The sequence below is a fragment of the Globicephala melas genome, chromosome 3 (genome assembly GCF_963455315.2).
Source record: "Globicephala melas chromosome 3, mGloMel1.2, whole genome shotgun sequence".
Classification (NCBI taxonomy): domain Eukaryota; kingdom Metazoa; phylum Chordata; class Mammalia; order Artiodactyla; family Delphinidae; genus Globicephala; species Globicephala melas.
In genome coordinates, this window is record NC_083316.1 from 163,884,383 (window position 1) to 163,908,750 (window position 24,368).

The 24,368-nt window shown below is 55.1% G+C and overlaps 2 protein-coding genes and 1 non-coding gene across 6 annotated transcripts in view; 1 reads left to right on the forward strand and 2 right to left on the reverse strand.

Moving 5' to 3' along the window:
- CARM1 (coactivator associated arginine methyltransferase 1) overlaps positions 1-10,288 on the reverse strand; it is a 41,172-nt gene extending 30,884 nt beyond the window's left edge. Inside the window, exon 1 of the mRNA XM_060297114.1 lies at positions 10,063-10,288. Within this exon, the coding sequence (XP_060153097.1) occupies positions 10,063-10,288 (226 nt within the window). The remainder of the gene's footprint in view (positions 1-10,062) is intronic.
- TRNAE-UUC (transfer RNA glutamic acid (anticodon UUC)) lies at positions 6,160-6,232 on the forward strand. The gene has a single exon. It is a non-coding gene; the product is annotated as a tRNA-Glu (tRNA).
- Positions 10,289-11,904: 1,616 nt separating the features above from the next.
- On the reverse strand, positions 11,905-23,678 carry C3H19orf38 (chromosome 3 C19orf38 homolog). 4 transcript variants are annotated; one of them, XM_030879741.3, is made up of 8 exons: positions 22,970-23,678; positions 22,193-22,293; positions 20,801-21,131; positions 18,506-18,598; positions 17,517-17,544; positions 16,736-16,779; positions 15,497-15,531; positions 11,905-12,554 (listed from the first exon to the last, which is right to left on the reverse strand). In XM_030879741.3, exons 1-8 carry the CDS (start codon positions 22,992-22,994, stop codon positions 12,408-12,410), a joined length of 804 nt encoding a protein of 267 aa, XP_030735601.1. In that variant the 5' UTR covers positions 22,995-23,678; the 3' UTR covers positions 11,905-12,407. The 4 variants fall into 4 exon arrangements, with proteins under 4 accessions (XP_030735601.1, XP_030735603.1, XP_030735599.1 ...); XM_030879743.3 differs by having other exon boundaries at positions 20,801-21,109; positions 22,970-23,665; XM_030879739.2 differs by lacking the exon at positions 22,970-23,678 and having other exon boundaries at positions 22,193-22,435.
- Positions 23,679-24,368: the final 690 nt, after the last annotated feature.

A 24,368-nucleotide genomic window follows, 5' to 3' on the forward strand; every position in this document is an offset into this window, starting at 1 on the left:
ACTGACCCAGAGATACAGCAGACCCCAGCTAAGCCACTGCCCCCTGCCCCGGGACTTGCCTCCTTCCCACCTCAACTCTCTCCGGTTGGTGGCCTCCTGCCCCACTCTCTTCAGACTGGCTCCTGGGCCACTTCCCCCCCGCAACAATGAGAGGAGTTCTTACTCCGCCTTTTCTCTGCTCCCCGAAACTAGGAGCGTGCCTACAGTCCGAGCACAGGTGATCACCTGGCACCAGCCAAGCCCCTCAGTGGAACCTCCCCACCGACAAGGAAGCTGAGATCTGTGAGGCTGAGTCATTCGCCCAGGATCACCCTGCCAGGAAAGAACAGGGGACAGAACTGGGCTTGAGCCCAGACACAACCACAGGTGTCGCTTCCCTCCCCAACACTCTGGGAATAAACGCCAAGCCCCTTGCTGGGGCCCGGCCCTCCCCCTACGCACCCTGCTCCAGCCACACTGGCCCCCGGCTGTCCTTGGCCATGCGGGCCCACAGGCTCACTCCCCAGCAGCTCTTCCCGCCTGCTGAGCAGCAGACACTATTTTAAGCACTTTACTTCTATTAGCTCACAACTCATAACAACCCTCCAAGGTAGAGGATACCAAGATTCCCGTTTTACAGCCGAGGAAACTGAGGCACAGAGCAGTCATGCCGATGGTGAGGCACTGCCTCACCTGCGCTTCTCCTGGTGGCGTTAACGCCCCATTTTGAGCAGGGACCATCTGTGGCCAACCCCTTCCTGCCCCTCACTCTGAGCAGCCCCGCCCCGAGCACTCGCAAGCCTCAGTGCCTTTTACCTCCTCCAAGGCGCTGACCACTAGCGGGTGCCTGCTGACTTAATGCCTGTCACACACATGCCCCAAGACCTACAGGTGTGGGCCCACGTGCTTAACCCCAGCTCCTAAAACAGAACCTGGCACACAACGGATGCTCAGTAAAGTTCTGCTGTTTAAAGTTAGACAAATGGTAACGACCACAGTGCGACAGCAAGTCCACTCTGAATACGCTTCTGGTTGAAAGAATGAAAGTTCAGGTCTCCCCATTTTCAGAGAACTGCTGGTGGGCCCTGCTGTCCCGGGTCGCCCTCCCACTCTCCACCCAGCCTTCCCCAGACCTGCCATCTGCCTGGGTTCCCTCCCCCACCCCAGCCCTCGGATGGGGCTGCCCCTCCTGAAATCCAGTGACCTGCCCTTGGCATTCCTGCCTTTCAAAGTCACTCCCCCTGTCTGAGGACGGGACACACACACACACACACACGCACACACACACACGCACACACACACACCGCTTCTCCCACTGACCATCCCTTACAAGCCAGGGGCATCCACTTCACTCCCCAATCTGCTGCTGAACTCAGTGGCTGTCAGCCTTTCTTGGGTCACAGATCCCTTTGAGGAGGATCAAAAGCAAGGGAGCCTCTCCCCCCAGAAATGCACAGAGAACCAACTACAGCGTCACAGCCACAGTCTACCAGGAGCACACAGACCTAATAGGCATTTTAGAAGTGTTGCCTCCGGCGAGGCTCCTCTGAGGTCCCAGCTATGGACTCTTGTTCCTCTACCCTTATGCAAGCGGCATATAATTTCAAGGGATCATGGGACAACCCCCTCCCAGGGGCCATCCAAGGACTTCGGGTTGAGAGCCTCAGCTCTGAGCTGCCTGAAGCCCCTCCCAGCCTCCACTCTCCATGGGAGCAGCCAAGTCTGGCCCAGGTCTGGCCCTCCAACCCCCCCCTCCCCCCATCTGGGATGGGTATTTCTCCCGACGTCCTGGCAAACACACCACCTCCTCAGGTGCCTCCTCAGGCTCCCCAGGCAAGGAGCCTCGCCTGCCGCCAAGGGTTCTCTTGCCTCCCCCATTCTGCTAGATATGACCTGCTCCCAGAAGGCAGCACAGAATCACCTGAGTTCACACCATACTCCTCCTTCTGCCAAAAGGCCCTGCACGCCCACCTCACGCAGGCCCCCACACCTAATGCCTGTGCTTCCTGCCAGGTGCTGCTCACGACGCCGGCCACTTTCCACCCGTGATCTCACGTATGGGCCCAAACAACCCCAACGGGGGTACCGCGCCAGGCCCTTAGTCCCTGCCTGAAACACGTGCAGCCCGGTGTGTTTCAGATTACAAACTCTTCAGATCTGAAGAAAGCTAACAAGGTTCAGATAACATGGATTATCCCCAGCAAACTATAGGAAACGTCCAGAACCGAGCACAGTCTTGCAGCCAAAAGCGGGAACGGTCATTCTAAACTGGATACCCAGAGATTACAGGGAGCCCCACATGGCAGCTCAGGGGGGAATTGTGCCCCAGTTTGGGTCAGGTTAGAGCTTGCTGTCAAATGAGTAAGAAGTTAGGTTTTCATACCTTTTAGACTTCCAAATTGCCAGTGAGGGCCTGTGGGCTACACAGGTGCAGGGAGAGGTGAGGAAGGGGAGGGGCTTCGGAGGTGGGCAGTGGGCGGGGCTCGGGACTGGAAGCCAGGTCAACTTGGACTGGGGTAACAAGCCCCCAGCTCCACGGGGCTCCAACTCAGCGGCCTAGAGAAAGGGATGGGGGACGAAGAAGGGTGTGGGCTAAGGGTAAGAAACATTTTCCCACCCCCGATGGAAACCTGGGTTCAGAGAAATGCCTCTCTATTTTAAGAAACAAACCACTGCACAGATCCCACATCCCGCAGAGCAACTAAACCCGTGCACCACAACTACTGCGCCTGCGCTCCAGAGCCCATGAGCCACAACTACTGAGTCTGCATGCCTTGAGCCCATGCTCCACAACAAGAGAATCCACTGCAATGAGAAGCCCGCGCACCGCAACGAAGAGTAGCCCCCACTCATCGCAACTAGAGAAAGCCTGCACACAGCAACAAAGACCCAACGCAGCCAGAAATGAAATTTAAAAAAAAAGAAAAGAAAGGAGACAAAGCGCTGCGAGTGAGAGGGCAAATGGCTCCTGGTGCGAGGCCTGTGCTGCAAGCAGCAAGCAGGGAAGGGACTCTAGCCATGTGGGGTGCCTGCCCCTTCTGAAGGCAGCACTGCCATCCAACTCAGCCTCGGGGTGTGAAGGCCCAGGACTGCCAGACTTTCTGCTTTTTCAGAAGTACAAAGCCAGATTTTGATGTGAAATCCTCTGATTTTTAAAATACTGGGAGTCTCCTTTTAACCACACAGTGGAGCTAACCCTGCAGGCAGGTCACTCACGACCCCTGGCCATGGGTCATGGCCTCTGCCATCTGCCCTTTGCCTTTGCCCTGGGCAGAATTCACCTTTTGTTCCATAACATGATTCCTGGCCTCTGACACGCTTCAGGGGCAGACTAAGGTGAAACTATTCGGTTACATTTCTGTTGCATTCTCTCGCCTGGAAGCTTCTGCAGGCTTCTCTCTCCTTGCTCCTGTCTACAGCGTAACCTGCTGCCAGAGTAATCTTCAGAAATACCATTCTTATCATGTTAGGCCCCCGTGAAAAATGGCAGGCCGCTCCTGACCGCATAAGGGAAAAGGCCCTGTCACTCGGGAAAGTGACCTGGGCCCAACCTTGTTACCCATCCTTTAGCTCCTCCAAGGGACCCTTTTGCTCCACACCAGGCTACTGTCCCCACCCCCCACTTGAGCATCTTTCCACAATCCAGGAGTATCCTTCCCAACACTGGTGGCTACATCCACATCCTACCTACTGTGGCCAAGGTGACTGTCTCCCAATGTCTGTTTCCCCTTTCTCCCACTGAAAGAGAAACCCCGAAATTAGCTGAGTACAGGGCTGCTCAGACTAAAGACTACATTTCCCAGGCTCCCTTGCAGCTAGTGGTGGCCATGTGACTGCATTCTAGCCAATGGGATGCAAGCAGAAGCACAGCCCTGGGAACCTTCCCTAACAGACACCTGGCAATGCTCTTGGCATCCTTTGTCCCTTTCTTTATCCTGCTGTCTGAAAACCAGGGTGTAATAGCTGGACTCCAGCCGCCATGTTGATCCATGATGACAAGACCCAAACCCCGGATGTGGGAGAGGGGTTAGCTGGAAGGACCTGGGTCCAAGGACGTCCTGGAGCAGAGCTTCCACACCAGCCCTGGTCTGCCAACCTCCAAGGCTTCAGGACGAAAGCACAAGAAATGAATTGCCATCTTGTTTAAGCCATTGCCACTTTGGGTTTCTGTTATGCACAGATAAACTGAATCCTGACCACCCTTTTCCACTGAACCACTCTGCAGTGAGCAGAAGGTCCAACAGCCGTGAACTCCAAAGCCAGCTCTGCTGCCTGCCAGCCATGTTATTTGGTCAAGCCCTTTCACCCCTGCTTTTCCAGCAGTAAAATGGGAGTGGTGTGCCGACCTCCCAGAACTGTTCTAAAGACCAGTGGTAACACACAGCAAGGGCCACACCTATTAGTCTAACTGACCCACACAGTCCAGAAAGTGTACTCTATCTGGCCTGAGCAATCAGGACACTTCACAATCAAAACAAACAGATCTACACAAAGAAGGGCTTTTCAGTTTCTCTTAAGCTGTGGCAGATCTGCCAACCCTGGCTGGGGCTGAGTCCCCAAGTCCCCCCTCCTCCTGCCTGTTTCATTCATTTATCCCAGGGGTCTGCAAGCTTTTTCTGTCATGGGCCAGTAAGTAAACATCTTAGGTTTTGCAGGACTCTATGGTCTTGGTTGAATATTCTTCCTTGGGTTGTTTTTAATCTTTTTAATCAACACTTCAAAAATGTACAAACCGGGACTTCCCTGGTGGCTCAGTGGTTAAGAATCCACCTGCAGGCTTCCCTGGTGGTGCAGTGGTTGAGAGTCCGCCTGCCGATGCAGGGGACACGGGTTCGTGCCCCGGTCCGGGAAGATCCCACATGCTGCGGAGCAGCTGGGCCTGTGAGCCATGGCTGCTGAGCCTGTGTGTCCGGAGCCTGTGCTCCGCAACGGGAGAGGCCACAACAGTGAGAGGCCCGCATACCGCAAAAAAAAAAAAAAAAAAAAAGAATCTGCCTGCCAATGCAGGGGACACGGGTTCGAGCCCTGGTCCGGGAAGATCCCACATGCCACGGAGCAACTAAGCCCGTGCACCACAACTACTGAGCCTGCACTCTACAGCCCGCAAGCCACAACTACTGAGCCCGTGCACCACAACTACTGGAGCCCACGCACCTAGAGCCCGTGTTCCGCAACAGGAGAAGCCACCGCAATGAGAAGCCCGCGCACCGCAACGAAGAGTAGCCCCCGCTCGCCGCAATTAGAGAAAGCCCGGGCACAGCAACGAAGACCCAACACAGCCAAAAATTAATTAATTAATTAATTAATTATTTTTAAAATGTACAAACCGCCCTTAGCTATCACCGGTTAAAAAATTGGCCACAGGCCCGATCAGGTCCACGGGCCATAGCTTGCCCACAGGCCCTGCTTTATATTATTATCCTTTCCCCAGCTGCCCCCAAAGTCAAGCATTTGAGTCTGTCAACACTGGTTTAAGCAGGGCCTGGCACACAGTAAGTGCTCAATAAATGACTGCAGCCAGCAGCAACTAGCAGGCACCACTGAAACGTGAATGCCTTTTGGTGTAACTTTCTGGGTCTTCCCCCCAGCTTGACACTGAATGTCCTCAAGGCTGGGTGGAGGACAAACTCTTCCAAACCCTCTCACTACCACCCCCCTGCCGCAGCTACCGGGGGTGTGGGCTACCAGGAGGGTGACTGAAGGAAGTCACAGGGTCCTGATTCCAGAACAGCAGGTCATGCTTCACCTTGCTTTTACAGAGGGTTTTTCTCTGGGGTTTCCACCCCTGGCACGTCCCCCACGAACTGAAATTTAGCCCTTCAGAGCCAGCCCTGCCGTACATCCCTTCCTAGCCAATGCAGCGGGGACAGGTCAGAGGACTGAAAGAGAAAAGCAGTACAGTCAGCTCCAGAAAGGCCGCCACGGGGCTGAGGAACTGAGAGTCTGTTCTGCTCGCCGCCCCACCGCCCCACGATGGGCTTTCCGAGGAGCTGCCTCCCTGCAAGGGGATGGCAGCCCATGTCCAAGGGCTCCAGAGCCTGTGCCAAAGCTTCCTCAAGGCCCGGGAAGCCAGCAACTCTGCCCAAGGAAAACGGCCCAGTTTCGGTAGTTGCCATTTAGCCAATCTCATGGACGCAGGCCAGGTTGACATCAACTGGCAAGAAGGGGTGGGGAGGGAATTCCCTGGTGGTCCAGAGGTTAGGACTCTGCACTTTCACTGCCGGGGGCCCAGGTTCGAACCCTGGTCAGGGAACTAAGATCCTGCAAGCCACGAGGCCAAAAAAAAAAAAAAAAGAAGGGGTGGGGGGGGTCACCATTCACTGCAGGGTGACTGGGACAGGATCTTCCTCAGCTGTCCTCTTTCCCACAGGGAGGGGGCAAACGTCAAGGAAAGGGGCTGGCTGTCCTGCTACCCACACCCATCTCCCAGCCCTGCTGCCTGAGACAGAGGTGGCAGTCCAGGGGCCCCCCTCCCATCTGCTGGGGGTGCAAGGCAGCTGGGCAGCCCCACAGCATAAGGGACTCCCTCCTAGAAAAGCCAGCTCTTCACCATTCCACGCCAGTAGCACCACCACTGATAACATCTATAGACAGATCTACCCTTCACCGCCGGACACCCTGCTCCACAACCCCGTGCTGCACCTCCCCCACATGCCCGGGACCCCAGTGGCACTATTCCCATCACAGGTGAGGAAACGGAAGACGTGTACAGGTGTCGCTACAGGGCTGCTACAGGTGAAATGGCTAGTTCAAGGCCGCGTAGTTGGTGACTCACACCAGTCACACTCCACGTTCAGGACCCTCAGCTCCCAGATGTGAGACACTGGGAGGTTCGGGCGGATGTCTCGGTCGACCGCCCACCCGCCCCCACCCCAGCTCCACCCACAGAGGCGAATGCCCGGGATCTGGAATCACCAGTGGCTCGCAAGACCTCGCCTCACGAGGGACAGGTGAGCACAACAGGGTTCCTGAAGCCTTCTCACCTGGCCAAAGCATTCGGGTCCCAGAAGGGTCCAGGTTGGGAAATGCTGAAGCCAGGGACGAAGTTCATCCCGAGAGAAAGCCTAAAGCTCCCAGCAGCAGCGTGGTTCACCCCTAAGTCCCCCCAGTGGCTGGACCATCTCTGCCTTTTTCCAGGGGACCGTCAGCCAGCCCTCCACACCCAGCAGGCCGGGCCTGATCTTTGATCCAGGACTTTGCACTCCCCCGGCAGACTTCTGAGAAGTTCTTCCCTGGAGGCCCGTGCTCCCCAGGCGGAGCTGGCTCAGGAACCAGGGCTGCCCCGCCCTGAGCAGTAACCCGACCAACTCTGAGGCCATCACCAGGCCTTTACCAGAGCAGGTGCTGCTTCCAAAGAAGAAGTGTTCGTTCATAGAGCAAACACGCTGTGCCACAGTCCTGTCATCACCTCCATTCTACCGTCGAGGAAACTGAGGCACAGAGACCCACAACTACCCTCAGGGCACCAGTCTAGCCCACGTAGTGGATGCCCCCCAAAATATGTCCAAGCCCTAACCCCCGGAACCTATGGATATGACTTTACTTAGAAAAAGGGTCTTTACAGACATAATTAAGGATCTAAGATTTAGGGTGGGCCCTAAATCCAGCAACAGGTGACCTTACAGGAAAAGGCACAGAGACACAGGGGAACAGCCATGTGAAGACAGAGGCAGAGACTGGATTTCTGTGGCCTCCAGCCAACCAACGCCTGGAGTCACTGGAAGCTGGAAGAGGCAAGAAAGGATCCTCCTCTAGAGCCTGTGGAGCTAGTGTGGCCCAGCCGACACCTTGATTTTGGACTTCTGCCCGTGAGCTATGAAAGAATACATTCCCGTTGGTTTAAGCCACCAAGTTTGTTACGGCAACCCTGGAAAACGAATACAACCAGCTGTGGCCAACTCCAGAACCCATACTTTCACACTAATACCTCACACTAATGTTACTTGAGCCTAAAGAGGAAAAAATTATTTCAGACCTCTGAGACTGTATCATCAGGGGTCTGAAAGAATTTCAGACTGAGGCTCTCAGTTTGAGAAACATGGACTTTCTCCTCTTGACGATCGCTTCAGTTATAAATGACCTCTAAAAAGGGAAGTCTTCCCTTTGTAACTAGTAACAATTCCAAGTAGAGCCACAAAACAAAAACACAAAAGTAAAAACTCTCCTGGAGAAACATGTAAAGACAGGAGACTATGTGTAGAGTATATGAGAACGCTCTGTATTATCTTCCTAGTAATTCTATCAATCTAAAACTGTTCTAAAATCAAGTTTATTTACCAAAGATAAACCACCTCCCCTGGAACTCCTTTGCGGATCAGCCCTGGAACCCTAGTTTGAGAAACACTGCCTTTTTGTTCTGTATCCCATTAATGCGTGTTGAATGAATGGCCATGCTTGTGATCTGGGGGATCCTGCTGAGCTTAAGTGTCTTTCTTGAGCTCCGATGCCCACCGAGGATACCCTTCTTTCTCCTCATCTGATCCAAGAAGACCCAGCTCTGCCCCAGCAAAAAGAGGTGCGACGCTGGGGACAGATGCACAGCTCCTTTATTTTGGGTTTTCCAAGTTGAGGTGTGGAGAGAATCCTGTGTGGGAACCAACTGCTCCACACACTTCCCTTCAGAAAATCCCCATTCCCGAAGTGGCAAAAAACTCACACAGGCCAAAGCCAGGAGAGGCCCCCTCAGTGACTCCACAGAGCATCAGTGCAAGAAACCCGGAGAGACCAAGCTGAGTGTAACAGAATAACGAAATGTTAAGGAGGAGGTACCTCCCTGGTGGTGCAGTGGTTAAGAATCTGCCTGCTAACGCGAGGGACACGGGTTCGATCCCTGGTCTGGGAAGATCCCACATGCCGAGGAGCAACTAAGCCCGTGCGCTACAACTACTGAGCCTGTGCTCTAGAGCCGGCGAGCCACAACTGCTGAGCCCACGTGCCACAACTACTGAAGCCCGCGCGCCTAGAGCCCAGCACTCTGCAACAAGAGAAGCCACCGCAATGAGAAGCCCGCGCACCGAAACTAAGAGTAGCCCCCGCTCACCACAACTAGAGAAACCCCACGCGTAGCAATGAAGACCCAACACTGCCAACAATTAATTAATTAATTAATTATTTTTAAAATGTGAAGGAGGAATCGTGACCAGAGAGAACTGATAAGAAAGAGTAACAAGAGAAAGAAAAAGGATGAACTACAAAGACGCGAGGTCCTTGGCAAACACATTTGTGATTTTTTTTTTTCCACCTTAATGTCAGTTTTGAAACTAGCTTCAGAAAATGTAACCAGCTTCTCACATCCCCAGAAAGGAAGATCGGAGGTCCGTGGCCAGGGAGGAGTCCGTGTTACCTCTTACTTCGGAGCTGGGCATCCAGATAAGGGCCCTCCCCGTCCACGTTTCCACGAGGCGCACACACAGCAGCTCGCACCACCCTCGCAGGACCCCTCTCCCCAGATCTAGAAGTTTCCCACTCGGGGGTCCGGAACGCCAAGCCCTCCAGATGAGTGGCACAGGGTGCTCCAGGTCCCTCCAGACTGGGCACCACTTTCCAACCGTCCTTGGCAGTCCATAGGGTCCCCTGAGATAGCCAGAGGCTGCCCACACCCCTCCCTCCTCCCCGCTAGAGCGGCCACACCCGCCCACAGACTCCCACCTCTCCCACGCCCAGGCCCCCTCCCCTCCCACCCAGCCCCCCCCACCCCCGGCTTCCTCCGAATTCTTACTTTGCACTCTCGGCCCCCCACTTCCTGCCCACCCCCTCCCAATCTCAGGGCCCTCACTACTTCCCCCATTTCCCGCTCGGGGCACCTCACCTCTGGCCACCACTCACGCCCTCTTTTCTCTTTCTGCCCCTTTGACACCGTTCCTCCACACCCCTCACTCGGGGGCCTCTCACATCCAGCTCCCTCGGCCCGGCCCCACGGAGCCCATACCAGGCCCCCAAGGATCAGGGCCCCTCACCCTCGGGACCCCGGTCCCCTCACCGCGGCTGCGTCCGGTCCACCCCGGGCCCCCCGCCCGTCCGGCCTCGTGCGCAGCCCCCGCGCGCAGCCCGGCCCTCGGCCCGGCCCTGGGGCCCCGCACTCACGGCTGTAGAGGGCGATGCCCGCCGCGTCCGGGCCGGCGCGCACCTCGAGGCGCAGCGCCTGCTGCTCCGCGTGCCGCTGGATCTCGCCGTTCGCGTCGCCGATGGTGAGGAGGCGGGCGCCGGGGAACACGGACACTGCCCCGCAGGGCCCCGTGACACCCGGGCCGGCCGCCCCTGCGCCGCCCACGCCCGGCCCCGCCGCCGCCGCCGCCGCCGTTCCTGCCATCTTAGATCCGGCTCCAGGCCCCGCCGCCGCCGCCGCCGCCGCCGCCGCGCCCGGGCCCAGGCCGCCGCCGCTGCCGCCGCCGCCGCCGCCGCCGCCGCCGCACAGGCCGAGGCCGAGGCCGAGCCAGGTAGCGCCGCCTGATGGCCACGCGCCGCCTCGCCGCCACCGCCGCTGCGGTCCAGCCCCGTGACGCAGCGACCCCTGCCGGCGGCCCTGGGCTCTGGGAGGAAGCACGCTGGGGGGCGGGGCCGGCCCGGCCCCGCCTCGCCCCGCCCCGCCCCGCGCTAGCGGTCGCAGCTTTGTGAGGTGACTCCTTGGCCCAGGAACAGCGATGGCGGGAGCGTACGTCAGAAGTGGTGCTCGGCCGCGCGGACACGCCCCTAGGGCTGGGCCCCGCCTCCAGCCCGGCGCGGCCCGAATGGCCGCGCTTTGTAAGGCGGTGCGGCTGCCCAGCTCGGAGCGCGCGTCAAAGGGCGGTGCTCGGCCGTGCGGACACACGCTGGAGCCCCGCCCCGCGCAAGCGGCCGTGCTGTGTGAGGTGGCTCCCCCAGCCAGGGGAACGGTGGCGGCGGGCCTGACGCCCGACAGTCTCTAACACGCCCCTGAGGGTGGGCTCTTCCCCTGGTCCCGCCCGGCTTTGTACGGCGGCTCACTGAGGGGCGGGGTCCAGCTGCGAAGACGCCCCGCCCCTATACCGGTCCTGCTCCCCACCCCGCCACTGGTCTCGCTTTGTGAATCTCTGGGTTCTTGGGGAGGGCCGGAGTGAGGGGCGGGGACAGGACGTAGGGACACGCCCCAGCCTGTGGCTCCACCCCCAGCGCGTCCTCTGGAAAAGCAGTTTGAGCATGGACTTGGCCTCTGCACGACACATTTGCCCCCTCTCGGAGCACTCAACCTCTCCTTCTCTCTTCCCCATCATCTCCAGCCGCTTCCCCCAGTGCCCTCCTCCTCCATCCTTGGCCCTTCACTGTCTTCGCCCCCACAAAAAAATTCTTGGACCTCTCTTTTAGCCCCTTCCCCCCCACCGCAACTCACTCACCCTTCCCGCAGTGATGGCTGACCAGTGAATCCAGCAGATTAGGGCCTAGTGCCCCTTTCAATACACAGATACACACACCCATCTTCCCTCCAAGTCCCACCTCCACTGCTCCAAGGCCCCCATTCTCCTCCTCTTTGGTGGCTTCCAAAGGTGCTTGCTGCCGCCCGCTATCTCCAGCTGCCACTCTTCCCGGTACCTGCTTTTTTTTTTTTTTAAGGCCCCACCGTGCCGCTTGCGGGATCTTAGTTTCTCGACCAGGGATCTAACACGTGCCGCCTGCATTGGGAAGGAGGAGTCTTAACCACTAATCCGGCGGGGAAGTCCCTGGACCTGCTCATTTACTACTCATTCTCCTCAAGCATTCCATCATTCCACCTCCTGTATTCACCAATGCAAGGACTTTAGCAGAGACCCCACATGGCACTGCCCCCCTCCCTACACCCCCATGGGCCTCCCAATACACCACCCTGACTGCATGCAGTTGAGGGGTACTGCCCCCTCCCCCCCCACCCTGCAATCAGTGATTGGACCCCAGAGGTCCTGGGCTTGAAGGATTACACTCCACAGAGGCCTTGGGAACAGCTCCAAGCATTATAATTAATAACTTAGGCATGCCAGCAGGGCACATAGAATATAACCCCCAGGTACCCTATGCTCCAAAAACCCAAGTCAGGTGTAATTGGGTTTTTGCATGGGACAGTGTGCATGGTGTCCACACCATGTTATGCATGGGACGAAGGAAAGCGGAGGGGTGTGTGGAGAGCTCAGACTTCATAATGGCCTGGCTGAGGGATCCTAACAGCTCCTTCCGTGGTGGTCTGAAAAGCTGGCAATCCAGAGAGGCTTCCTGCTTTCTGTCCAGCCTCCAGGCAGATGCTTGCATCCCCTCTCCCACTCCTGCTCCTCTGCAAGGAAGGTCCCAAGGCCAGGGGGTCCCCTTCATTTCCTCTGTTCACTGCCCTGAGGAAGCAGCAGCGAGAAGTCCCCAACGTAGCTGGAGGGAACTGAGACCCTGCAAAGCCCAGCCAGCTCAAGGGGGAGGGCTGAACGGAGGGCACGCAGACAGAGGGAAGGGCTCCCCTAGCAGGCCCGGAATGTGCTGAATTCTGGGGGCTCAGGTGAGGATGACGTGGAGGTGGGCCTCTTCCGGGTCCCAGAGTTGCCAGGTGTCGCAGCAGAGCCTGAGGGAGCATCCTGGGTGGCTGCATCTTCTTCTGAAGTCATTTTCTTTGTCCGTGGAGGAAAAATAGAGAACCGGGTGATTTGGGGTTTCAGGATCTCGGGTTGCCCCATGTTCTGAGCCCGAGACTCCCCCAGTCCATTGGGTCTCACCTCACCCCACACACACACAGCTTCAGCGCCCTGATCCTGCTGTCTGTCCTGCCTTCCTCTCTGCTGAATAGGGAACCAGACAGCCTGGGATCGAATCGCAGCTCCCCCTCTCCCTGATGAGGTGTGATGGCCCCCTTTGTGCCTCAGTTTCCCCTTTTGTACAATGGGGGAGAATGCCAACACCCCTCCCCGGGGGTGGCTACGACTCATAAATATGAACACTGTATGGCATAATTTCTTTGTAAAATCCGGAATAGGCAAATCCATCAAAGCAACAGAAAGTAGAATGGTGGGTGCCAGGGCCTGCAGTGGGGGTGAAACAGGGAGTTGGTGTTTAATAGGGACAGAGTTTTATTTTTTCTGGCCACACCATGCGGCTTGTGGAATCTTAGTTCCCCAACCAGGGACTGAACCCAGGCCACTGCAGTGAAAGTGCTGAGTCTTAACCACTGGACTGCCAGGGAAGTCCCGGGACAGGATTTGTTTTGCAAGATAATGTTCTGGGGATGATGGTGGTGACGGTTGTACAACAATATGAATACACTTAATGCCACAGAACTGTACACTGAAAAATGACTAAAATGGTAAATTTTATGTCTATTTTACAATGATTCTTTTTAAAAACTAGCAAAGATCACTAGAATTTACTGTTAAGGAAAAGAAGCATCGTTCATAACAGTGTGGCTAGCATGCTGTCATTTGTGTTAAAAAGAGTGAGGATATAGACTTGCTATTTTTGCCTTTGCTTGTATGTGCAGGAAGCTCCTAATGGTGATTTACCTGTACGTCTGTGTGCAGAGGGGGAGACCAGTGGGTGGAGAGGGATTAAGAAAGAGAAGAGAATTTTACTATGTATATAATTTTTACATTTGGATGTATTTCATAGTCAAAAAAAAATTTAACTAAAAAAAATATATTTTTAAAGTCACCAGGACGGAAATAAGTTATTTTTCTCCTTCCTTTTCTCTGTTTTCCACCGTTTCATTTTAAATGCCTTAAAAAAAAAAAAAAAAAAGGGTGCGGGGGGGGGGGCGGGGGAGGCAGTAATCACCAGGCTACTGCCTTGAGCGGTGTGACTTCTCACAGAAGGTTTCAGAACTTGCCCCGCCTGCCAGGCTTTTCTTAACAGCTCAGGATTTGTTCCCTGAGCTGCGATCTCAGAGGACTGAACAGGCCGGTGCCAAGCCCCTTCCTTCCCACCATCTGTATACCAGTGACTGGGGTCCAGTCTCCATCTGCTCTGTGGCAGCACTGAGTGAGGTGACCTGTCTCTTGTCTCTCCGGAACTCCGCCACGCCTCCTTCTCCCTCGGCCCACTCATCCACTCCAAAATCAGTGCCGTGTTTCCCATCCCCTGAATCTACCTGACCTGCATCTGTTCGCTTCTTCCACCTCCGCTGCCAACACACTGGCCCAAACTACCCGCCACGTCTGGCGCCTGAACCATTGCCAGGTCCCCCAGCTCCCGTCCGTCCACGGTCCCCCACAGTCTATCCTTCACGAAGCCGCCAGAGGGCGCCCGTGAGCACATAGATCACGTCAAGTCCCACCTCTGCCCTGAACCTTTCATGGCACACCCTTCACTTGGGGTCAAAGTCAAAGTTCCGCGCGGCGCCCCTCTCTACTCCTCAATCCGCTGCACCCCTACTGGGCCGTGCCAAGAACGTGTCCTGAGCCTGGATCAATCCTCCGCAGCTACCTCCTGCTTGTCGCTAATCTCAGAGACCTCCCGGATCTCCCACCTAAGTGAGCTTCCTGGTCACTCCTACCCCACATGGCATTGTCTGTCTCCCCCTGTAGAATTAAGAAGCTCTGAGGGATGAAGGGCCTCATCTTGTTCTTGTCCAGATGCCCAGGAAGGCTATGTTGAACCCATCCAAACCTCCCCCCACCCCCCTCCCCACCATGGTGCCCCGAGCAGACTGACTCCACCCCAGTCTCCCTGACTGAAGTCCCAAAGCGTCCACTTACACAAATGGAACTTCTGAGGCCGCCTCAAGGGGGACCACCTGCACCCCAGACCTGTACCCCTCTCTGCATGGAGAAGAGCTAGCTGCACATTTTCTTTTCTTTTTTCTTTTTGTTTTTTTGGCCGGGCCATGCCGCACCAGGGATCAAACCTGGGCCCCCTGCAGTGGAAGTGTGGAGTCCCAACCACTGGACCACCAGGGAATTCCCCTAGCTGGACATTTTCTTGATCCATCGTGTCCAGGGGTCGGATATCTCTAATTTAGTAAACTAATAATAATAAGTACCCCAAGGCCATCACAAGATGCAGCTGTGTAGAGGAGTCCCAGAGACCTGGGTTCAAATCCCAGCCGGGACACTGTGTGATCTGGCGGAGCAACACCCCTTGCTAAGCAGGGGGTGGGGAGTGGGGATGGGAATGAGGGTTGAGACCCTCCCCCTTGAAAGGGAGACGCATGTCTGGGACAGCTAAGCTGAAGTTCCTGAAACTGAACACAAAAGTAGGCTTTTCTTTATACCAGGAGCGAACCACAGTGTGCACCAGATTGTCACAAGGCTCCATGACCCCAAAGAAGCCACCAGGTCACCCTGAGTCCCTTGTCACCATTCTGAGTGCAAAGGCAGTGCTGACAACCAGGGGCCCACCCACTGCCCCACGAAGGCCTGGACAACGTGCCTACCTCCAATCCCCTGGAATTTTCCAGTGCCAACTCTCAGCTCACAAACAATCCCTGCTCAGTGATTCTGGGCGTTTCCCAGACCCCAGAAGCTCAGAGACAAACAGGTCAACCCAGCCTGGTGGTAGCCCCAAACTTCCCATGGTCATGACAGTCAGTAGAAAATCGGGACCGAGAAACAGGACGACTTACGGAGATGGTGAACAGGGAGTTATCGAAGGACATGTCTGCAACAGAAAGAGAAGACCAGGATGGGGGCCGGTTCAGATTTCCTGCTCACCGCCCTCCCCAGGCCCTCCCCGCAAGCCCACAGGCCCCAAGTCAACCATGAGGAAGGGCGTAAGGTCTATCACCCCTCATCCTCTTTGCCCCCTTCCAGCCCATTCTACAGGGTGCACTGTGCACAGCTGCAAATTGAACTGTGTCCCTCCACTGCTCAGAACCCTCCCTCAGGGACCTCTGGCTGACCTCTGGGAAAATGGTGCCTTGTCTCCACTTCCACTTTCCAGAACACCTCTCAGCTCCTCCCCCACCCTGGGTTGCCCGCTCTTCACCCAGCTACTCCCTGCTCCCCGCTATAGGTCTCTGATTCAACACCACTTCCTCTGGGGACTAGCCTCCTAGCCCAGACAGGGTCCGGCCCACCATGGGCTGTTTCCCCACCGGAGTATGGGCTTGTGGACAGAAACCACCTCTGTCTTGGTTACCTTGGGAGACCCCAGACCTTAGCACATAGTCGGGGTGCTCAATAAATACGTGAGACAGTGAAAGAAGTACAGAGAATGGAGTTTTCTCTGCTTGGAGCCCCTTCCTGGGCATCGCACTTCACAGGCTGGGTCCCTCTCCCCCCCGCCAGCAGAACAGCACATTCTGGACCACAAGTGGGGCTCCATTTAAGGACGGTGCCAGGCACTGTGAAAGCCGGGTGCCCTGATGGTGGACAAGACAGATGCAGTTCCCCACCCCCTTGGAGCTGATGGTCCAGTGGTGGAGGCGAGTGTCACACACCCAAGCACGCAATGATTACTTAATTGTGTTTCTACTGAGGGGGTAAGAAGAACGACAGGGCTCTGGGGGCATGTAAGTAGAAGAGTAGATCCTGCCTAGGAAGTCAGGGAAGGCTTCCCGAAGGAGGCGACCTTTAGACAGACCACAGGGAGGAAAAGTATTCTAGGCAGAGGGCAGAATGAGTGAAAGGCATGAGGATGGGGCAAGGAGAGGTAAGAGGTGAAAGATGTTCACACCAAAAAAAAAAAGGTGAACCTGGTCGGGAAACGGCAGGGGATGGGGGAGAAAGAGGGAAGCGTGTGTTCTCAACTCTAAGGGAAGTGAGCAGCTATACAAGGGGCTCAGTAGCGAGTAGTGAGACCCGATGGCATTTTGAGGCAGTGACCCTACCCCGGTGAGGGACGGGAACAGGGAGGCACAGACCTGTGGTGGCGAAGTTAACCTGGGCCCAGCAGGATTCTCGCTCCCTGCAGAGGGTTTCGGGAGAAAGTGATGACTTGTCTCAGGCAGGAGGCTCGTTCCAGGTAGCCCTGGTCAAACTTGGCCCTTCCTCCCCACCCCACCTCCGCATCCTCCCTGAATCCCCTCAGATGGAAATTCTCTCGCAGGAGCCCCACAGCCAGGTGAAGTCAGGATTCCATCACCGGGGCTACTGCTAGTTCTCTGCCACTAGGCAGCACGGTGTCCACCCCTCTCTCAGAGGGGAGAAACCGAGGCTGGAGCCAGTAGATTCTGATGCCCAGGAACCAGGGCCACTGTCTACAGGCTACAAGTTGGGTGCTGCACAACCCCAGGGGGCGCCACTCGCCTCTCCCACAATTGTGGATTTCTAGAATGATTACTTAGCAAATTTTGGCAAATGGCCGTAAAGGGATGCGAGGAAGCCTCAGCTTCCTCATCTGTAAAATGGGGCCATTCCTAGTGCCTGCTTCCAGCGCTGCCACGAGGATCACGTGAGCTCAGGGTCCAGAGTCCCGCAGCACAATGCTGGGCACACCGTAGGCGCTTCCTGAATAGCACCTGTTTCTATTAAGCCAGCCTCCCACCAGAAGACGCTGTTTGGGGTGGAGCCCTGGAAGGACCCTTCTTCCCCCAGAACCCGGCCAGCTATCAGAGTCTTTAATGGCCATCAGGAACTCCTGCCTTGGGACTGAGTTTTCTTTCCCCAAAACCACCCTCTGAGGGTCTCCAGGGATGGTCTCACCGTTTCTTCTGCAAGTTTTTTACTTTAACTGGGAGAGAAAAAAAAGCGTTTGTTAGATTTTGGTCCTGGTTGCATCCTGGTTGCAAAAAGCCAAGAAACCAAAAGGCCCACATACATTTGTAGCCCAGCCTTTCCTTCTTCGCTGGCAAATTTCCCACTCAACAGGGGAGCTACTGAAGACACTTTTTTCCCCCCAATTTCATGATCAATGTAGGTTGGTAAAAACTTCAAACAAGGTATGAGCATGTAACATTGTTGGGTTTTTTGTTGTTGTTTTTTTAAGTCCACGCCATGTGGCTTGCAGGGTCTTCGTTCCCCGAGCAGTGATAGAACCCATGGCCCCTGCAGTGAAAGCACAGAGTCCAAACCACTGGACCACCAGGGGATTCCCGCTTAATTTTGTTTTTAAAGACTGAGTTCAGTGGTGCCAGGGGCTGTGGGAAGGGGGAACGGGGAGTCGGTGTTTAAAGGGGACAGTTACAGTTTGGGAAGATGAAAGAGTTCTGGAGATGGATGGTGGCGACGGTTGTACAACCAAGTGAATATACTTAATGGTGCTGAACTGGACACTTAAAAAGGGTTAAAATGAAAAAAATTAAAAATTTAAAAATAATTTTTTTAAAAAAAGGAATTCCCAGGCGATCCACTTTCACTGCCAGGGCCCGGGTTTGATGCCTGGTCAGGGAACTAAGATCCCACGAGCTGCGCAGCGTGGCCAAAAAAATAATAATTTTTTAAAAAGGGTTAAAATGGTAAATTTTATGCCATGTATATTTTACAACAATTTATATATATATATATATACACATATATACATGTATATATACATATATAAATTGCCCTTGCCCACCACCATCATTGAAATTCTGGAAGGTTCTTCACTGCTAAACCTTTGTAGTAAGGACTCCCAACCGTGCTCCTAAAAATGGGTATGAGTGGGAGTGCATACACAAGTTCTGGTGGGCCATGCTTTCTCTGCCTGCCGTTACCTTTCCTGACGACCAACGCAGTGGTCACCAGCCCAGCGAGGAGGAGGAAGGCTCCAGCCAGGCTCAAGGAGAGTGCCAGGATCCAGGTGGGCACTAGAGGAAGATGGGAAAAGAGAGATTGGGCAGGTCATGGAACTGTGGGGTTGCAGGGAGAAGGTGGGACTCCTGTCATTCCTCCATTTGGTTTGGGTGTTGCTAGACCCTGGGGATCTAGCAAACCTGTTTCTGGCCAATTAGCATATTCCCTCCCCCTGGCCAACCTGATTGGTTCAGGGAGGGGTATGTTGCCCAAGCTGAGCCAATGAAAGTAATTTCTGGACTTTGGCTAGACCACTGGGAAGAGAGGTTTACTCCTCAGGCCAGCGTTACAAAGCTGGTAGGATATACACCTGGGGCTCCAAGGTACAATTTTGACACCCTGAGAGGGAGGGCCTGCCTGAGAATAAGACACAGAAGAAAGCGGAGCTGAGAAGTGGCACATGATTCCTGACATCAGTGAGCACCTGGATCCAGCCATGCCTGAAGTCAGTGCTGTTCAGTGAACTAACAAATCCCCTTTTGTCGCTGAAGCCAATTTGAGTCAAGTTTTCAGTTACTTGTGGCCTGAAGAGTCCTGCTGGCTGGGTAATAGTGAGTCAGACAACTTCCACCCCCAGCCACATGGTGGACCCTGAGGCCCACGTAGAGGTCAGCCACAAAAGCATGAAGCCCCAGCTCCAGTTAATGTCTCTGCAGAAGATTCGGCTGCCCCTCCCTGGAGAGAGAGGGAAGCCAGCAGGAGATGCCCTGATCCCAGTGGAGGTCAGGAACTAGCCCAGAGGGGAGGAGAGGCACACACTTGGTGTTCTCAGTGTTAGCCCTTGTCCATTCATTCACCTGGGGCAGGAGGGGTGTCACTTCCCCACTCTGAGACCACAGGACCAAGGTGAGAGAAGGGGGCCTTTGATTGTGGAACTTGAGGCCGGGGAAGGACACAGAGACTGTTCTGTCATCACAGCCGGTGGGCCTCTGCTGGCAACAAAGTTCTCTTTGCAGCAGGAAAATTCTGACTGATGGTGAAGCAGAGACTCCACCCAGAGGCTCCTCCTTCCCTCCGGCTCCTTGATCCAGAGCCCAGGCCCAGCCCCCTCTCCTGGAAAGACCAGAGGAAGACATCAGCCTTCCCAGCGCTTCTGTCTCAGACGAAAAGCCAGAGCCCTTGCTGCAGCCACAAAAACCTGCACAGTCCTCATCGCCTCCCCCCTGCCCTCATCTCCCCCACCTTTCCCCCTTGCTCATTATGCTTCAGCCGTATGGGGCGCCTCTATGTCTCTCAAACACACCAGGCACGCTCCAGTCCCAGGGCCTTTGCACAGCCTGCTTCCTCTGCCTGGAACACTCCTGCCCCCGACACTCACGTGGCTGACTCTTCATCCTTCAGGTCTTTGCTCAAACGTTTCCTCCTCAGAGAGACCTTCCTTGGCCACTCTCCTCTCTATTTAAAATGACACCCTTGGGGGGCTTCCCTGGTGGCGCAGTGGTTGAGAGTCCGCCTGCCGATGCAGGGAACACGGGTTCGTGCCCCGGTCCGGGAAGATCCCACATGCCGCGGAGCGGCTGGGCCCGTGAGCCATGGCCGCTGAGCCTGCGCGTCCGGAGCCTGTGCTCCGCGGCGGGAGAGGCCACAACAGTGAGAGGCCCGCGTACCACAAAAAAAAAAAAAAAAAAAAAAAATGACACCCTTGGGAATTCCCTGGCAGTCCAGTGGTTAGGACTTGGCGCTTTCACTGCCAGGGCTATATTTCATCCCTGCCACTTTCCTTGTCCCCTGTTGGCAGACTGAATGTTTGCCAAACTCCTTATTTATTGTTTGTCCCCATCCCTCGGAATGTCAACTGCGAGACATCAGGGACTTTGTTTCATTCACTGCTGAACCTGCAGTGCCAAGGACAGTGCCTGGTACATAGCAGGGGCTCAAGGGAGGGTGCAGGAGAGCATGCAGGTTTAACGCCTGGATTTCAGGGAGGGTGAACGCATGCCAGGTTTAACGCTCTGCCACCTGCTGGCTGGGTGACCTGGGCCAGTCTCTTCATCTCTTGTGCCTCAGTTTCCTTATCTGGAAAATGGGGAGAATGGCTGTACCCATTGCATGGGGGTGACTGTGAGGATTAAACAAGGAAAAGTGAGAAAGTCCTGGCAAGTTGCAAGAGGTGGCTCGTCCTGTGATGACTTCCAGGTGGAGGGAACAGCACCTACAAAGCCTCGGAGGTGAGAAAATGGAGCCCGGGGCAGTGAGGAATGATGGAAGGGCCTTACCTGGGAAGGAGACGTGCATGGGCTCACTGAGGTTCGACAGTTGAGGCTGCCTGAGCTCGCCGAGCACGCCATACTGGCAGCGGAATGGTCCCCCTGGAACCTCCCTGCTGCCACCACTCAGGTTGAAGATGACCTCGAGCTGGTCCACGGGGGCCTGCAGGAGCTGCACCACCTCCTCCCCTTGATACAGTGTGAAATTCGCCCCCGGGAAATCCCTGGGGGCCATGCATGCAATGTGGATGGGGTCCTTCTGGCTGCTGGGATGTGGGGGCACCAGCATGATGGATGGCGCCGGGATAGCCAAGGAGCCTGCGAAGCAAGATAGGGGAGGCTGTCTGGGTGGTTAGAGCAGAGGCCAGCCTGGCTGTGTAGCCTTGGGCAAGTGGCTCACCCTATCTGGGCCTTGGCTTTCATGTACAACCGGAGGCTAGTCTTCCCTACCCTACTGTGATGTTGAAGGGGTAGAGTGCCCAGCACATGGTGAGAGATCGCTGCATTTGAGTCATTTTATTATAATAGCTGTGGATGTTACAGCAGCGCAATTATACTCGTACTACTTCGATCAACAGAATTGACTACGTGCCAGGCCCTGTTTAGGTGCTGGGGATAGAGCAGCAGACGAGATAGACAGATAGAGGGACAGATAAGGTATGCGGACAGATAAGGTATGCCTGCCCCGGGGAGGGGTGGGGGCTGACTTTCTCAGGGAGACAAGGGTGGTAGGGTAGCCACAGAAGGCTTCCATGGAGACACGGCACAGGAAGAACTGGGGGCGAGCATTCCAGGCAGAGGGACAGTCTGGGGCAAAGGCCACAGGCTGGAAGGGATGCGGTGTGTTCAAGGAGCCTGGGTGGCAGGAGGGAGGGTGACCGAGGGGAGAAGGGGAGGGCAGAGGGGTTCTATCTTGTTTTCCAGGCTGTGGTGAAGAATATGATTTTGGGGCACGACTTCCTGCAGGAGGGACCAGTGTCTCCCCAGCTGCTCACAGGCTCCCGGGCAGAGTGCCTGGCTCAGGTGAGGTCGACACAAGCCTTCCCTTATCTAGCTTCCCCGCCCCACCCTCTGAGCCCCCAGCAGATCCTCCTGTTGCCCCAGCCCTGGAGGTAGGAGCCTGCAGAGGTCAAGTAGGGCTGAGTCATGGGGCGTGGGCACTGCTGTCTCTGGTGGGCTGGCATTTCTGGTACCCTTGATGTGGGTGGGGATAATGAGCCCGGACAAGAGAAATCCGTGCTCCTGGGGCATTTCCAAGGCTCTGGGGCAAATCGGTCAGGGCTCAGCTTCTCCAGCACCTGGTTTCTGCACACACACACCCTCCCTGCCACCCCCCAGCAGAGGCAAGGTTGGGGAGGTGGAGGGAGCGGAGCAGGGGTGGCACAGGGGCACCAGGCTCACCGGCTGCAAAGAGCAGGACGGTCCAGGGCATCTCTCCTCGCGCGTTTGGCCAGGAAATCTGGCTGAGACCAGCGCGGCCCACGGCTCACTGCCAGCTCCTCCTGTGAGGCCAGAGCAAGGAAAGAAGAACCAGGGCTGATTTAAGCCGAGTGTTTCCTCATTGGCAGGAAGTTGCACACACACACTTGGGCGCTGAAAGGGACTCTCTCCCCTCCCCACCCCTTCCATGGACGCACATCAGACCCTGGCACCTCGCTGTTCCTTAGGGGCCAAGGTTCGGCAGATGGGAGGGGAAAAATGAATGAGATGGTCCAGTGCGTGGTTTTTTTTGTTTTTTGTTTTTCCCCTGAGAACTCCTGGGCATGAGGAAGCACAAGGAACATAGGTTTTTTGGGAAACCCAGGCCCAAGTCACAAAATGTGGCCCAACCAGTGCTGAAGTTGAAACATGTGGGGTGGAAGTTGGCAGGGCATGGTGGTTAGGGCTTGGCCTCTGTGACCTCAGGCAAGACAAGGTCCTTCTTGGAAGCCTCAGCTTGCTGCTCTGAAGAACGGGGCTAAGAGTAGTGGACACTAGCTCCAAAGAATTCATGTCATGAAGTGCAATGCCTAGTGTAGTGTGAGCGTTCCCAGTGTGAGGCCACAGGGGAGGAAAGCCTCAGGGGCTTCACCAACCAGGTGGAAGGAAACACTAGCTGCAGAACTGAGGAAATGACATTGTTTGCAGCATAAATTGCCTCCCGTTGATAGCCCAGAAACTTCCAAAGGTCTGTCTTACCAGATTTGCTTTGGTCTCCAAACATTTCTGGTCAAGTCCAGCAGGTAGGTCCACCTGGAGGTTTACACCCAGGAAGGATGTAAGCATGTAGTTGCCAGATACGAAAAAGGGCCATTAGCGTGGACTTTTTTTCTTTGGATACACAAAGCTCATTTCAACCTCAGGGCCTTTGCATGTGTTCCATCATCGCTGCCTGGAACACAATTCTATAGACCTGGTCAAATCCCACTTCTGCTTCAGGTCTCAGTTTAAGTGCCATTTTTTAGGAAATCTTTCCAGATTCCTCTGGACTTAGAAAAATGCCTTTGCTGAAGCCTGCCATAGTACCTTGTAATTTTCTTTGATTCCAACTAGCATGCTTGTATTTTCATGTTTGTCCATTTCATCTAACTTATCAAACGTATTGCTATAAGCCTGTTCACTCTCCCTTGTTAGGCTTTTAATATCTGTGGGGTTTGTAGTGATATTTCCTCTTTCATCCCTGATGATAGATATTTGTGTTTTTTCTCTTTTTTTCTTGATTAGCTTTGCTAGGGGTTAATCAGTTTTATTAATCTTTTCCAAGTACCAACTTTTGGCTTTGTTGTTTTCTCTATCTTCAGTTTTCTATTTCATTATTTTGTTCTTTCTTCCAGTTACCATGTGTTTAATTGGCTCTTCTTTTCCTAGCTTCTTTTTTTTAAAATTTATTATTTACTTTTTTGGCTGCATTGGGTGTTCACTGCTGCACGTGGGTTTTCTCTAGTTGCGGCGAGCGGGGGCTACTCTTCGTTGTGGTGCGCGGGCTTCTCATTGCAGTGGCTTCTCTTGTTGCGGAGCACGCGCTCTAGGCGTGCGGGCGTCAGTAGTTGTAGAGCACGGGCTCAGTAGTTGTGGCTTGCGGGCTCTAGAGCGCAGGCTCAGTAGTTGAGGCGCACGGGCTTAGTTGCTCTGCAGCATGTGGGATCTTCCTGGACCAGGGCTCAAATCCGTGTCCCCTGCATTGGCAGGCGGATTCTTAACCACTGCGCCACAAGGGAAGTCCCTATAACCTGGAATTTTGAATTCAGAAATAGCCACACATACCTGTATTGGTCAGCTGACACACAGATTATGCCCTTAAGAGACAGGACTGAGGAGTCATGGGCAGGGTGAAGGGAAAGCAATGACGGATGGTGACTCCCTGGGGTCAGGGAACTGTTAGCAGCCAGTTGTTGGGTTGCTGAAGTTGCTGGGGAGAAAACAGTTCTGGAACTTGGAGAGAGCTGGAGTTACAAGCTTTGGTGGAAAGATGCAGACCGACAGGGTAGGAGCCAGGGAATAGATACCTAGACCTTCCTTTCCTTCGGCCCTCAGATATCCTACCAGGGCTGAACCCAACTGGAAATAAGAGGAAAAGGAAGCCAAGTTGACCCGGTGT

Excerpts from the sequence above, each read along its gene's own strand:
- C3H19orf38 (XM_030879739.2), bottom strand. The coding sequence starts at position 22,420 with ATGGAAGGGGTGGGGAGGGGAGAGAGTCCCTTTCAGCGCCCAAGTGTG. Across the intron at positions 17,545-18,505 it reads TGCGTTGGTCGTCAGGAAAG|TTAAAGTAAAAAACTTGCAG; the intron begins GTAACGGCAGGC and ends TTTCTCTCCCAG. Across the intron at positions 15,532-16,735 it reads GGTTAACTTCGCCACCACAG|ACATGTCCTTCGATAACTCC; the intron begins GTCTGTGCCTCC and ends TTTCTGTTGCAG.